General features: G+C 44.9%; 1 protein-coding gene across 3 annotated transcripts in view; it reads left to right on the forward strand.

Annotated features, from left to right (window-relative positions):
* ptprga (protein tyrosine phosphatase receptor type Ga) overlaps positions 1–16,147 on the forward strand; it is a 271,602-nt gene that overhangs the window by 215,500 nt on the left and 39,955 nt on the right. For all 3 annotated transcript variants that reach the window (XM_029694392.1, XM_029694393.1, XM_029694394.1), the window contains 3 exons: positions 3,946–4,012; positions 11,303–11,460; positions 14,819–15,011. In XM_029694392.1, coding sequence (XP_029550252.1) covers positions 3,946–4,012; positions 11,303–11,460; positions 14,819–15,011 — 418 coding nt within the window. The remainder of the gene's footprint in view (positions 1–3,945; positions 4,013–11,302; positions 11,461–14,818; positions 15,012–16,147) is intronic.

A 16,147-nucleotide genomic window follows, 5' to 3' on the forward strand; every position in this document is an offset into this window, starting at 1 on the left:
TATTTGGCTAAGGTGTATGTAAACTTCCGAATTCAACTGTATGCAAAGTTTCTTCGGTATGAGTTAGCAAGTTGTCGGTCATTTCCGGTTTATCGTCCCAGCTCTAATAACTGAAGCCATTTATCAATCAAGTGACCCCCTTGATTGATAAATGACAGTTCATGTGTGTGGACATCTCTGCCTGTGTTTGCGTGTGTGTCTCAGTCAGCGTGTGTGTGTGTGTGTGTGTGTGTGTGTGTGTGTGTGTGTGTGTGTGTGTGTGTGTGTGTGTGTGTGTGTGTGTGTGTGTGTGTGTGTGTGTGTGTGTGTGGTGATTAGATTGTTCTTCTCTAGCTGTAGCACGTATTAATTAAATGATGTCTGTTGCCATACAGAACAAATTGTCCCTATCGGCTCGCGTGAGCTCTCAGGGCAGCGGCTCCCATTGCTTTTACGGCCCACCCTGGCACCTTGATTGAAATAGATTGTGGTAGTAACATCTATCATTACAGTTTTATTGGCTTATTTACAGTCTACATGCTCAGTGATTCACCGTACGCTCATTCAGATACACACGTGTGAGGAGAGCAGACCCAGGCCCAGCATCGCTCTCAGAGGTTTAATACTTACTGGAGCAAGCATTACTATTGTAACAGGAAGTTTACTTCTGATTAACTCAGTCAAGGTGTACAGTACATTAAGGAGAGGCAGTGTCTTTTAGGTGATGGAGGAGTGTTTTGTCTTTCATTTAGGTGACTCCATTCCTCCCTGAATCAATTATCTCAATTATAACGCCACAGTGCTGCTTCCAGTTCAGCAGAGTACTTGCAACCTTAATGAGAAATGAGCTCCAGCTTTTAACAGAGAAACCGAATTCAAACAAATGTGCACTTGTTGGTTTTAGCCATTTGTTAAATAGTGAATTGAGGAGGAGGCAAGGCCTGGTACTGTAATAGTGTACTGTTCTATGGTGTTTTGGCCCTCCAGCCAGGGTAGTTGTTGATGAAGCAGGACGGCCTAGACACTTTGTCTCTGCTTCCTCTCTCTGTCACCAGTCACCTTGGTTACAGCGGGACATTCTTCAGCATGAAGAATCGACTGCCACCGATGTCAACATCCTCAGAAACAAGATGGAGCACTTTCAGTTGATATCGCCGCAAAATATGCTTCTCTTAATTGATCGTAGTTGCCATTTTTACGTGGGAATACATATAATAAAGGTCCAAAAGCCGTCAGCACACAGCTATTCTTTAGCACTCATGTCATTGAGAAGGGAAATGCATGTGAATCAGGGCTGTTGGATGGATGATAGCAAGATGAGATGTCATGTGGCCTGGTCTTTCTGTCGTGTCTCTATGGTGTCGTTTGCCTGAGTCAGACTGCCTGCATGGGGAGAGAGGGACTGTGCTGTGGTACTGGCCATGTAGGAACAGACACAGCATGTAACCCCATGGAGAAGGTCCCCAGGGGACAGAGTTGCAGGCTATAACAGACAATTATTAATAATGAAACTATAATTCCCATGGTCACGCTCTCCATCTTTCTCTTTCAGCTTCCCTCCCTATCTCTTTTTCTCCTAACCCCCCCATCTCTATCTTTGAAGCCATCTTTCTCCCTCTCTCTGTTGTTCTTGGCAGAGGGCTGTCTTAGGTAGGCTGATTTGGCGCATGGCTCTGCTTAAATAAAACCCCAGTGCAGATACAGTCATTCAGAGCTCTCTGTGGTTTGCCATCTGCCAAAAACATGATTTTTTTTAAGAAAAGAGGGGCAGTGGGAGAGAACTCAAAGGATTGTGGTAGATGTATGATGCCTCACACGGTGAGTGCGAACAGAGGAACAGAGGAAGACAGTGGGTGGTTACGACACATCAGAGTGGGAATCAACGGAGTTGGCTGAGACCTGGGGCCTCATTTATCGAAGGTGTGTGCGTACCATAAAAGGCTCTAAACCTTGCCTGCACTATTTTTCCCGCAAAGGTTGGTATATATCCATTTTGAACTTGACGGTAAAGTGTGCGTATCGTCACGCAAAACTCATACCATGCGTTCGTACAACTTCTAGTGGTTGATCAATTGTATTCCAAGCAAATATTGTTATTTTGAAGGGAATTATAAAAATGGTAGGTTAATAAAAACATTATAGCATACATGATAAAACAGATGCATCCGTTGGTGAGGAGTCCACATGGCAGCATGTGTTTCTTTTACTTGTATTATATTGGCCTAAATCATGATCACATTGCAGGACATGTCTCTGCTTTTGTGACATGACTGGTTTATTCCCGCTACACAACAATTATTAGCCTACCATTTATCCATCACATATTTAATAGCCAAACATGCTCGAAAGTAAATAGACCGGTAGCCAATTTAAAATATTTGACAGTATGGGTAGGCTACAGTATTGCTGTGTGATAGAATCACAACATCATAGCCTATTTAAACTCAGAGCCAATACCAAGGCAGGAGATAAAAACTAAATCTATTGATGAACAAAATATTAAACAACAATTCATATTTTCCATAGTAGTGTGCCGTAGAATTGACTTTTAAATTGTTAAAATAGACAATCAAACTTGCAGAATGTTTGACACTCGCTATAGGTGACATGTATTTTTTGTTTGAAAAAGACCACTGCAAAAGATTCAAACATTCTGCCCACACCTCTACATGTGTGATAAAATTTGCCAATGCGCTTTATTTTACAAACTGTCATGGCCCTGTTCCAACATCTCCACATCATACAGCAAATGAGGGTGTTTTTATTACCAATAAAGGTGAATGGAGGGTGTAGGGCTCGCTCAATATAGTATGGCTCTGATATAACAATGAAAACATGCATATATGTATAAATCCTAAGAATTTGTTGCGGAAGCAAATCCACGTATGTCAGAATTTACTCCGAAATGTACGCATGGTTGAAAAATGAAGACCATGGACTTAGTGGGTCACAGAAGAACAAAGGTGTGCCATGGGAGGGTGAGGAAGGAAGGAAGGAAGGAAGGTAGCAGGGAAGGTTGCACCCTTAACTGTTAGGTTAGTCTCTGATGCTATTTACAATGATGTCCTGCAGGAGGGGTCTTCCTAGTCTCTCCACGTGGGGAGAAAAGGAAAGAACACCACTGAAGTGTGTTGAAGCTCGATGTGGGGCTTTGTCCCAATACTTAAAGATGGCTTCCTTTCCTTGTCTCCCCCTGCTGAGTGCCAGGAAAAAGATAGCAATCCTGTTTTTAACACTCCTTTCAACCTTTCTGTGAGATGAAATAATGACATAGGGTAATGATGTGTATTTTTGCATCTTCCTCCATCTCTCAGTAGTGCTAATCACAGTCATTTTCTCCCTACTTTACCTGCTGCTCTGCTGCTCACAGACATGGACTATCTGTCACCCTGTTTCAGCTGTGTTTTAAAAACATATTCTGAGTGCCTGAGTGCGTGCCTGTTTGGCTAGCTGTATGACCTACATAGTTATAGAGTCCATTGATGTCATGTGTATTGCTCCTCCGGCTCAGGTCAAACAGACTTCTGATTGACTCTGATTGTTCTCACCATACGAGATTGTACTCACTCTACAAGAAATTGTCTTTCTCCCCCCCCTCTCTCTCTTTCTCTCTCCTCTCTCTCCCCCCCTCCCTCTCTCTCTCTCTCTCTCTCTCTCTCTCTCTTTTTCTTTCTTTCTCTCTTTCCTTTCTCTCTCCTCTCTCTCCCCCCTCCCTCTCTCTCTCTCTCTCTCTCTCTCTCTTTTTCTTTCTTTCTCTCTTTCCTTTCTCTCTCCTCTCTCTCCCCCTCTCTATCCTCCCTCTCTCCCTCTCGCTCGGCCCTCCCCTCTCTTTCTGTAACTTCTGTTTTCTCTCTTTGTTGGGTGAAAGTATCAGAGGGTGTTGAATCAATGTTAGATTTCAATGTTTTAGATATTACCCAGGCTCTAATGTGTGTCTCCTGCTCCTCTCTCCTCTACTGTTGTCAGGTGGGACTGAAGGACAACCCAGCAGTGGACCCCATTATCCATGGCCTGAGGGGCGTAGTCCATCATGGTGAGTGACACTTCCATCACCCAATCATTCCAGGAGGGACTATGAATTGACCAGTCATTGACCAACATTTGTTTATTGAGGATAACAACATTATTTTGCAAGGTTGCATGTAAAACCGTAATATCTCATCCCCTTTTCATTCATGTTTCAGTCATTGGGTAGTCAATTATTTTTGCAACTGCCTAATTATATCGAACATACCCCAGGTTGCCCCCAGGAGTCCCGACAGACAAAATAAACTATTAGGAATATTAATGTTGGTTCTGCCCACAATTTTTAGCAGATCTTCAAGAGACAATTCAAGCCTTGTCTGAATGAGACCAGAGGGATATGGGTGTGTCCCTGGTGTAGTGATTATAGTTGGGTAATTGTTTGAACTCTGATATGAGATAAAGCTGATAAATCTGACAGGAATTGTGTTATAAGGGTGAAGGCTTAAGGCACTCGACAGGCTAAGATAAAGACTGCTCTGATCTTTGATTCACTGAGCTCTCACTGATGTAGAAGGACTGTGTAACTTTGAAATACTGATACATTAAGAATGTGTCTTACAGACAGAGCCATATCTGTATCGTAAAACAATGCAGAACTATATTGCAAGATGGTGATGATGATGGTAATGACAATAATGATGATGATGATACAATCTTGCCACGTTATTTTTAGTGTAACCAGTGAAAGCCATCATCATCAATATCATAATTATCCTCCACCGTCAATTTCACAATGACAGTCACCATGATAGTCCCGTTGTCTTCCTGTCTTTGATGCCATGTGTTATTGCTGAGGGCTCTGGCGGTGTCCTGTGGTGAGAGGGAGGAGATATGATGGGACTAGAGAGGAGGAGAGAGGGAGTGTGACGGGAAACGGGAAATGGGAGGGGACGTGAGGGAGGACAGGAGAGAGGGAGTGTGATGATGGCAGTATAAAGGAGGAGGGACTCTGGAGAAGGACAGGAGAAGGGGAGGAAGTGTGAATAGAGAGAAGAGAAAAGAAGGGAGTGTGCTGGGTAAGACAAAAAGGAGGGAGGGAATGTGACGGGAGAAGAGAGGGAGAAAGAGCTAAGGTTGGGAGAGAGGAGGCAGACTGTGGCGTGCCCAGGGCCAGGCAGCGTGACGGGGGGTGAGAAATGCACTGTCTTTATCCGAGACAGATATGACCGTGGGGTCCCCCGCCTCCCTCATCTCCCCCTTCCTCCCCCGCTGACAGGCCTGTCTCTTGCTGTCTCCCACTTGTGAATGGAGAGATGTATTTTAAGCTCTGCCGCCCCCAGACGGGGAGGGGACAGGCACGGAGGGAGGGAGAGGAGGGAGTAAGAGGGAGGGAGACTCAAGATTTATGGATTTGAATTAAGCATTCTCATGCACACACATACTCACAAACTCACACACAAACTTCCAGCAAACAAATAGCAAAACACATGCTAAATTCTACACGATGATTCCTTCCAACACAGTGTTTCCCCTATATTCATTTAGCAGCGCCACACCTCCACTGCTAAATTGATGGCGCCACTGAAAAACATAAATGATATTATTAGTATTTATTTTTTATTCTTCCGAGACTTTTAAGATCACAGGGACAAGTTTCAACAAGTTACATATCTTCCTCAGATTCCCATCAGATCGTTTCAGAAACCTAAAATGTAACTACACTGAACAAAAATAATAATGCAACAATTTCTAAGATTTTACTGAGTTACAGTTCATTAGGCCCTAATCTATGGATTTCATATGACTGGGAATGCAAATATGCATCTGTGGGTCACAGATACCTTAAAAAAAGGTAGGGGCGTGGGTCAGAAAATCAGTCAGTATCTGGTGTGCCCAACATTTGCCTCATGCAGCGCGACACATCTTCTTCGCATAGAGAAATTAACATTAAATTCTCTGGCAACAGCCCTGGTGGACATTCGTGCAGTCAGCATGCCAATTGTACGCTCCCTCTAAACATGAGACATTTGTGGCTTTGTGTTGGATTAAGGAAGGATCACATAATTCCATCCAGGTCAGTAGGAGGGAACAGCCAATGTATTATACTCTTGAGCATACATTCCATAACTGCAGGTGGCAGTAAATCACCAAATTGCCTTTATACCTGTTCAAACAACACACTCCAGGTGGCAGTATGCACCCTTTCAGTTTGTTTACCAACTCATAGAAGTAGTGGAAGAAAAACATTGACTACTTCAAAGTGGAGATGGCCTCAATAGCACTGCCCAGGCTCACAGATGCCATAATGGGACAGATACAATGTTGCGTCCTCTAGCTATCTCTATGAGCCAACCCTATTAATAGATGAATGTAATGATTGTTAGCTATGAAACAGTAATGTTACGCTAGATCAATTATCTCTGGGGTTAGTATAGAATTGTCTGGTGATGTCATTGAGTTGAAGAGATAACATGAAACAAAAGAAGAGAACATCATGTAATTTTCAGGCATTTTTGTTAGAATGCCCCAGAAGTGACCTTCTCACAGACCTTCCCCTCCCCCCAACCAACCAACACTTCTCACAGACGTTGCCACCACTGCTGAAATAAATCCTAACACTGCAACACATCCTATCCCGTTCCCTGGGATCCATCCACACGTAGACGCACAAACAAACACTTGTTTGAAGTGTCAGAGGAAGATTTGTTGTGAGAACGTTGTGAAGCCATCCACTGTTTTCAATGGCTCTGTGTGTTTCCTGTGGCTCAAAGCAAGGCCTTTTAATTGTATTATTAATGTGGCGTCGACGGAGCTCATTCTGCTGGTATTTTAAGCACACGGGCCTGTGGAACAGGAAATCTGTCTGCTCAAGTAATCATCCATTAGGTTACTTAGTCTTAATATTTAATTATACGTCAAGGGCAGGTACAGAATCTAGGCGCAAAGACACGTCCTCAGGACACATATCAGGAGAAACCAAGTGCTTACAGACACAGTTCTGAGTATCTGTGTGTGTGTGTGCTTGTGTGAGACCATGCATGTGTGTGTGTCTGTGTGTAGTTTACAGCTCAGATATCTCTTGTGCAGGAGATAGATGTTGCGAGTGGATTTAAGCTGGGGCCAGTCAACACATGCATGTAGATTAAATGACACCCAAGGCGTTGTCTGGATTTAATCTTAACAGAACGCTGAAAATCCTTTGTTCATTCATTTCCTATTTGAATTAACACGATGGTACAGTGGGTGCCCATCAACACATGCAAATCATAGGCTACATTGGGTGCGTTCTCAGCCCTCTCCTGTACTCCCTGTTCACCCATGACTGCGTGGCCATGTACGCCTCCAACTCAATCATCAAGTTTGCAGACGACACTACAGTGGTTGGCTTGATTACCAACGACGAGACGGCCTACAGGGAGGAGGTGAGGGCCCTTGGAGTGTGGTGTCAGGAAAATAACCTGTCACTCAACATCAACAAAACACAGGAGATGATCGTGGACTTCAGGAAACAGCAGAGGGAGCTGCCCCCTATCCACATCAACAGGACCGCAGTGGAGAAGGTGGAAAGTTAAGTTCCTCGGCGTACACATCTCGGACAAACTGAAATGGTCCACCCAGACAGCGTGGTGAAGAAGGTGTAACAGCGCCTCTTCAACCTCAGGAGGCTGAAGAAATTTGGCTTGTCACCTAAAACACTCACAAACTTTTACAGATGCACAATCGAGAGCATCCTGTCGGGCTGTATCACCGCCTGGTATGGTAACTGCTCCGCCCACAACCGCAAGCTCTCCAGAGGGTAGTGCGGTCTGCACAACGCATCACCGGGGGCAAACTACCTACCCTCCAGGACCTCCAGGACACCTACATGTCACAGGAAGGCCAAAAAGATTATCAAGGACAACAACCACCCGAGCCACTGCCTGTTCACCCCGCTATCATCCAGAAGGTGAGGTCAGTACAGCTGCATCAAAGCTGGGACTGAGAGACTGAAAAACAGCTTCTATCTCCAGGCCATCAGACATCAGCCATCACTAACATAGAGTGGCTGCTGCCAACATACAGACTCAAATCTCTGGCCACTTTAATAAATGTAATAATGGATGTAATAAAGGTATCACTAGTCACTTTAAATAACGCCACTTAATAATGTTTTCATATCCTACATTACTCATCTCATATGTATACAGTGAGGGAAAAAAGTATTTGATCCCCTGCTGATTTTGTACGTTTGCCCACTGACAAAGAAATGATCAGTCTATCATTTTAATGGTAGGTTAATTTGAACAGTGAGAGACAGAATAACAACAAAAAAATCCAGAAAAACGCATGTCAAATTTTTTTTAAATTGATTTGCATTTTAATGAGGGAAATAAGTGTTTGACCCCTCTGCAAAACATGACTTAGTACTTGGTGGCAAAACCCTTGTTGGCAATCACAGAGGTCAGACGTTTCTTGTAGTTGGCCACCAGGTTTGCACCCATCTCAGGAGGGATTTTGTCCCACTCCTCTTTGCAGATCTTCTCCAAGTCATTAAGGTTTCGAGGCTGACGTTTGGCAACTCGAACCTTCAGCTCTCTCCACAGATTTTCTATGGGATTAAGGTCTGGAGACTGGCTAGGCCACTCCAGGACCTTAATGTGCTTCTTCTTGAGCCACTCCTTTGTTGCCTTGGCCGTGTGTTTTGGGTCATTGTCATGCTGGAATACCCATCCACGACCCATTTTCAATGCCCTGGCTGAGGGAAGGAGGTTCTGACCCAAGATTTGATGTTACATGGCCCCGTCCATTGTCCCTTTGATGCGGTGAAGTTGTCCTGTCCCCTTAGCAGAAAAACACCCCCAAAGCATAATGTTTCCACCTCCATGTTTGACGGTGGGGGTGGTGTTCTTGGGGTCATAGGCAGCATTCCTCCTCCAAACACGGTGAGTTGAGTTGATGCCAAAGAGCTCCATTTTGGTCTCATCTGACCACAACACTTTCACCCAGTTGTCCTCTGAATCATTCAGATGTTCATTGGCAAACTTCCGACGGGCATGTCTATGTGGTTTCTTGAGCAGGGGGACCTTGCGGGCGCTGCAGGATTTCAGTCCTTCACAGCGTAATGTGTTACCAATTGTTTTCTTGGTGACTATGGTCCCAGCTGCCTTGAGATCATTGACAAGATCCTCCCGTGTAGTTCTGGGCTGATTCCTCACCGTTCTCATGATCATTGCAACTCCACGAGGTGAGGACTTGCATGGAGCCCCAGGCCGAGGGAGATTGACAGTTCTTTTGTGTTTCTTCCATTTGCGAATAATCGCACCAACTGTTGTCACCTTCTCACCAAGCTGCTTGGTGATGGTCTTGTAGCCCATTCCAGACTTGTGTAGGTCTAAAATCTTGTCCCTGACATCCTTGGAGAGCTCTTTGGTCTTGGCCATGGTGGAGAGTTTGGAATCTGATTGATTGATTGCTTCTGTGGACAGGTGTCTTTTATACAGGTAACAAACTGAGATTAGGAGCACTCCCTTTAAGAGTGTGCTCCTAATCTCAGCTCGTTACCTGTATAAAAGACACCTGGGAGCCAGAAATCTTTCTGATTGAGAGGGGGTCAAATATTTATTTCCCTCATTAAAATGCAAATCAATTTATAATATTTTTGACATGCGTTTTTCTGGATTCTTTTGTTGTTATTCTGTCTCTCACTGTTCAAATAAACCTACCATTAAAATTATAGACTGATCATTTCTTTGTCAGTGGGCAAACGTACAAAATCAGCAAGGGATCAAATACCTTTTTCCCTCACTGTATACTGTATTCTATACCATCTACTGCATCTTGCCTATGCCGCACGGCCATCGCTCATCCATATATTTATATGTACATATTCATCCCTTTACATTTTTGTGTATAAGGTAGTCGTTGTGAATTTGTTAGATTACTTGTTAGATATTACTGCACTGTTGGAATTAAAAGCACAAGCATTTCGCTATTCTCGCATTAACATCTACTAACCATGTGTATGTGACCAATAAAATTTGATTTGATTTGAGATATGCAGTAAGCCACAGACTTTTTTTCTGTCTGAAGACGTGGGGATTTTAGCTGTGAAAAGGTACTGGGGCATAATATGAAGATTTAGGAGTGATTCAAGTATCTACTAATAAGTCCCAGCTGTATGATACAGTGGTGTCTTAATGCTGGATATGAAGGAGATAAAGGAGAGGGGGGCTGATGAGGTGACATACTGTACTTCCTTAACCCTGTACATCATTGTATTCTCTTGCATGTACTGTATGTACATTAGATGTACATTGTCCAGTGTTAGCTCAGTGTCAAACAGTGTTTGATCAGTGAAGCGTTCTTTCTCAGTGGTCTCCTGTGACAGTGCTGAAATGAACTCCCCGCTCCTCACTGGCATTACAAGTCCATTAATTCAGCGTCTCACAGTGGCTTTGAAGTCTCCACTGACTCGGCACTCTCCAACCCTGATTGGAAATGAATTTATAAAGGCTGAAATAGCTTACTGTACAGTAGACTACAGTACAGCATGTGAACCTAGCTAGTGGTACAGCTGTGGTAGAAACAGTAGTATAGTGCCTTCCCTGCTACTGTGCCTGCTTCTATCTGTCCTCTATTCTCCAGCAGTGGCTTTAATCCCCCAGCTCTCCCATTCACGTCCAATCTGATGCGGCTCCGTGGTGCATTGCTAGCACGCTAAGCCCCTTTTTCACCCCTGCTCAATAGGATTCCCAGTTTAGTTATGTATTGAAAATGTGGGCCAGGAGGATTCATACAGCCATTTTGTTTTGTTTCCTCGTCACATCTTTGGAGGTTATTTACATTGTTATCTCTATTTTAGAGGGGTTGGGGGTAGACTCCTCATTGTTGGTCATGAAAAGTTATGGCACAAGAGGTTTGCCTTCTCTCTTTATCTCTATCCTGGGCAAAGTGTGGATGCCATTGTTGTCTTTGACTGGTAAGCATTGCCATCACAAAAGGATTTTGGAAGGAAATGGGCGGTTTTGTCCTCAGTGGGATTGATCAGCTATAAGAGGGGTATTTGTGTCAAGCTTGAGTTGTCCATTGGGTTCTGATATAGCCTTGGACACTGGGGCCAGATCCAGTGGTTACACACAGCAGCTCTGACTCAGGCCTGGTTGAATAATCCTTATGGCAGCCAAACTAGGCGACTTACATCAGTACTAGAGGGTTATACCTAAATCCCCATGACCCTGTCTATTCCAATCAAGAAGGATATTTTCTCATTCCCAAGCATCGTAGTACAGAGATATACCACATGTTTATAGTGGCTGTATGTGATGTGGCTGAATGGTCAATACTGATTCCTTGTGTCACGGTGCTTGTTCTCCCCCAGAGAAAGAAACCTTCCTGGAGCCCTTTGTTCTGAGGGATCTGTTGCCGTCATCGTTGGGGAGTTACTATCGCTACACAGGCTCTCTCACCATCCCCCCCTGCAGCAAGGTGGTAGAGTGGATCGTCTTCAACAGACCTGTGTTCCTCTCCTACAAACAGGTGAGTCACTTTATCTCTCTCTCTCTCTCTCTCTCTCTCTCTCTCTCACACACACACACACAACACACTGACTTCTTTCCTTTGACTAATGACCTCCTTCTTCCAGGAGCTGTAATTTTCTCACATACCTAATGTGTGATGTTTGTATCTGGGACTGGGTTGAGACAAACATGGCTAGTAATGTGAGGGTGCAGTTTCTGGCCTCGCTTGGTCCTTCTCTCCTCCCCAACAGTCCAGGGAACATTTGTCAAACTTACATTCTAATGAGGCCAAATGAGTTTACTTAAGAGTGCGGCTGGAAGAAGCCAAATGTGGAAGAAGTATTGGCTTTATCTAAGGGGACACAGCAGGAGAGGAAGAGAGAAAGAGAGAGAAATAGAGATTGGGAGAAAGGGGAGAGGAGAGGAGAGAAAAGGGGCGAGAGATGGAGAGGTAAAGAGAGAAAGAAGGAGAGGAAGAGGAGGAAAAGGACTGTGAGAGAGGGAATGTGTGGGCTGTGGTGTTGAGGGGTGGTCGAGCGTTGCCCCCTGTGAGCGTGCTCGGTGGCAGACCGTGTTTATCTGCCAAAGCTTAGTCAAGGACCAGACAGCTCAAAAGCTGTGGAGGAGAGGTGCTGGCTCTGGGCCCACACAGAGATAGGTCACTCATACATAAAGCTTTATACCACTTGAATACCACTAGCTCACCGCTAGTCAGCTTCATATTCCCCTTACATACTGTCTGGCTAAATCACATTCTGGCTGCTACATAGAGCTGCTACATAGAGCTTACCCTACTGCTGAATGCAAAATGGCACACTGGTACATAGGTCTATGCACCCTTAATAGCTAGCAAAAATGTGGGCAGTCACAGCAGCTGCATGCGCAGTACGGCTAGCAATAAGACTATCACATACACTTAAAACCTGTATAAAACCAGCATTACATTCACTGTCTGCATACAGCTCGAAAAAACTGTTCTTCACACACACAGCCAGAAGAAGATAGGCATACCTTCGCTATTATAACCTACTGTAAAATGAACAAAGTTTCTAATGGGGGACATTACCATATTCCGTAGTAGGATCATTTAAAGATGTTATTTTACTCTTGAATACAATGATAAATGGCAGACAAGTTTTACAATAGGGTGTTTATGGGAGCTCAAGGTGAATGGTGCTTCTTCACCAGAAGACAGCAGGTGTCTCATAGCAGAGTGAGGGGATTTGTCTGTTGTCATCCTCTGAATTAGAAGAGAGCAGCAAGGCAGAGTAGAGAAGATGAAAAGCAGCATGGAGGAACTCTGAGCCTGACCTTTTGGATTATTTGATTTTGCCTGAGATCCAGTCAACAATGAATAATGTTCTGGGATATATATGGAATATACAATGGGGGTTTTCACAGCACCTCTACAGAGCTTCCTGGTATAAGAAGTATTTTTTTAGACTCTCCTGAGAGGCGGAGACCTAGCTAGCTACCCTGATCGACACATGAGAGGTGATGGAAAATCAGGGAGATGTTTGAGTCGTGTTGATGAACAGGACAGGGACTTAGAGGGGCTCTATCCATCCAGGCAGCATGTCCTTCCTTCCTGTCACTTTGATCCTTTATCATTACCGTTCCTATCCTTTATCCTCCGGATGTTTACCCTTGACCATTAGTCAATCTTTTTTATTTGATTTAACTCGGCTTTGAAGTCTATTGTTACCACCTTCCCTGTCCTGAGGTTTGAAGAAAACATCATTGGCCAAGATGAAAGAACATGGAAAGAAGACACAGTGCACTCCCTCTCCCCTGTCTGTCTATGTCTTCATCTCTCTCCCTCCCTCTCTCTCTCTCTCTTGCCCTTGCTCTCTCTCTCCCTCCATCTCAGTCTTTTGTTCTTGATCAGTGGTGGAAGTAGGTCATTGGGAGTGACAGATGTAGCTTAAGGGTGGCTTTTAAAGCAGATCGATGCTCAGCTATTCCATAGCGACAGCTCCGCCTAAAATGCTTCCACTTGTAACATCTGGACTGTGTGAGTGTGTGCCACGCCAGGCCACTTAACCCTCTGCTCTCCCCATCACAGATGCCTTCCTCACTAGTCACAGAAGTGTGTGTGTGTTTGCGTGAGTGTGTGCGGCGTCACTCCTGGAAGGATTAGTCTCCAATCGCACTGTGATTTCCACACAAAGACAGAAATCCTCTGGCAGGCCTGGAAGAGATTTCAACCCGAATAAGCTGCTTTTTCAGGAGGGTGTTGCCATATTAGGGATTAGCAGATTCTAGTCTGATTAAGAGATTTGGTGGAGAGCAGCGTATTGCTTCGACACGGCCTGGCTTGAGCCTGTGCTGTCTGTGCCAGGGCTGGAGGCTACTGATGTTTAGCAGATCAGCCATGATGGCCAATGCAGCCTATAGAAGGGCTCAGCCTAAGGGACATCACATGTGGCCTGTCAAAGAATGGAAGATACGTTACTATTCTGCTGGAATACATCTTCCCTATAGTGTCAGATGAGAGAAATCTGTGGTGCACACACACACACCCACACACACCCTCCACAGCCACTGTAGGGGGTAGTCATTGAGCTGAGTATTCCCCAGGTCTCCAGTCTCAGTCTGCTTAGTAAACACACACAGAGCCGAGCAGACAGGGAAGTGTTCCAACCCTCTCTCTGTAACCATACCGACTGCTTGTTTATCCCACAACCTCACTCCCACTCCCTGACCAAATCACACACTGAGGAAATGAGACCTTCCCTCCCTACATCTCTCTTTCTCTATCCGCTTTTTTTTCACTCTAAATCGACTGTGTGTTTTTCACATGATCAGTCTCAGCTCATGTTGTTTCTGTAGCCGTTAGCGTGTCATCATGATGTTGACGGACAGACTTTGCGCTCATCGTCTTAAGCAGCTCTGAAACCGCTCGGCAGATTATTCAGATTATTTCCTGGGTCCCTGCTCCTGGTCAGATAGTGGTTATTCTGTGGTGGTGTTGGTTCTTCTCTGGGCTGAGGAGAGGAGAGGAGGGGGACAGCTGTTCATGTTTTTCTGTTTGCTTCATGAACGCTATTCCCCTGATTAGGCTGGGCTAGCTTGGCCCTTCACGCCTCTTAGACTCTCAGCTAGGAACAAGATTACAGCATTACACATGTATGGGCAAAGGAAAATAGGATCTCACTGGGCATTGGCTGCTTGAAAGATGCCATGAACAAAACAAATCAGTTCATGAATCCAATTTTCCAGCTCACATGATGTCAGAGGTTTCAATATCCTCAACATGCATTATGGTAATTTCTCTCCTCCTTAATAAGGTGTGTGTTTTTCTGTCTTCATCTCGCTATCTCTCTCTTTCTCTATCTCTCTCTTTCTCTACCTCTCTCTTTCTATATCTCTTTTAGCTGGAGGCGTTCTACTCCATCTTCACCACAGAGCAGCAGGACCATGTGAAGTCTGTGGAATACCTGAGGAGCAACTTCCGGCCAATCCAGAGTCTTGACAACCGTGACGTCTTCAAGTCCGCAGTCAGAGATGCCTGGCTACCTGACCTGACGGACAGCCTGGGTAACCCGTACGGAACAGAGGCATCCAAAGGTAAGGCAAGACCACACACATGATTTGATACTGCCCATCCTGGTTACAGTCCAATCCATATGCTTCTTATTCAAAGTAACACCAAGGTGAATAGCATAAAAGTGTTTATTTTTAGACATTTTAGGAGCCTTTTGAGTAAAATTGTATTCAAAGATTGGAGCACATTGTTGCTTTCCAGTGAATGCTTGCTCATACCAAAATGTGAATGCCTCAGAATCCCTGAGGTACAATCCAACATATCCTGACTCTGCCATTCTGGAATTTTCTCTGTTGGTTTGGGACAAACGAGGAGTGTTTCTCCCCTACCATACGGTACTGGGAGGCCCACGAGTGGCCAGTCTTTTACTGGCTCATTACTGGTTCCAGTACAACATGTCTCCCTACACAGCACGGAGTGTGGTTACACACTTTCACGTCTCCTGCGACCCTCTCACACAGTCAGCTAGCATCTGTCCGAACTGCATGACCACACCATTCTGGCTGCTTGCCGTCCCCATCGTTTAGTTTTAATGTCAATATAGAAAATGAAGACACACACATACATTCCCCCAACACACACACAAACACTGTACATGCACCTACACACATTACTGTAATGTACACAGGCAATAAGAAGTGTGTCCTTGAAAGCTGCTGTTGTGCACATTTTCTGGGGGCGCATCCGTCAGGCTGAGGGGAGAAATGAACAGAACAGGAGAGGAGAAGAGAGGAGGGGAGCAGAGTGAAGACAGGCAGAATAACGGTGGGCCTGTAGAGGGACCTGCCATATGCCACCTATTCACTCTACTCCACAACCCCTGCTGCATTACACACAATGTGTGTGTGTGTGTGTGTGTGTGTGTGTGTGTGTGTGTGTGTGTGTGTGTGTGTGTGTGTGTGCGTGCGTGCGTGCGTGCGTGCGTGCGTGCATATATGCGTCTACTTCAGTGCTTCCAAAACTGTACGACACAAGGAAAGCACAATCACAATGTGCTAGCATCATGTTTCCTCAAGGAGCCCAGTAGAAAGGGAACGTTCCAATCCAGCACTCTTCCTCATAGCTCATTGTGTGTCACAACTGACAAATGACACAATTCCATCAAATCAAGTCTGCAGCCTTTCTCTACCTCCAGCTCAATGTGTTGCCGGACCCGTGT

The sequence above is a fragment of the Salmo trutta genome, chromosome 16 (genome assembly GCF_901001165.1).
Source record: "Salmo trutta chromosome 16, fSalTru1.1, whole genome shotgun sequence".
NCBI classification, from domain to species: domain Eukaryota; kingdom Metazoa; phylum Chordata; class Actinopteri; order Salmoniformes; family Salmonidae; genus Salmo; species Salmo trutta.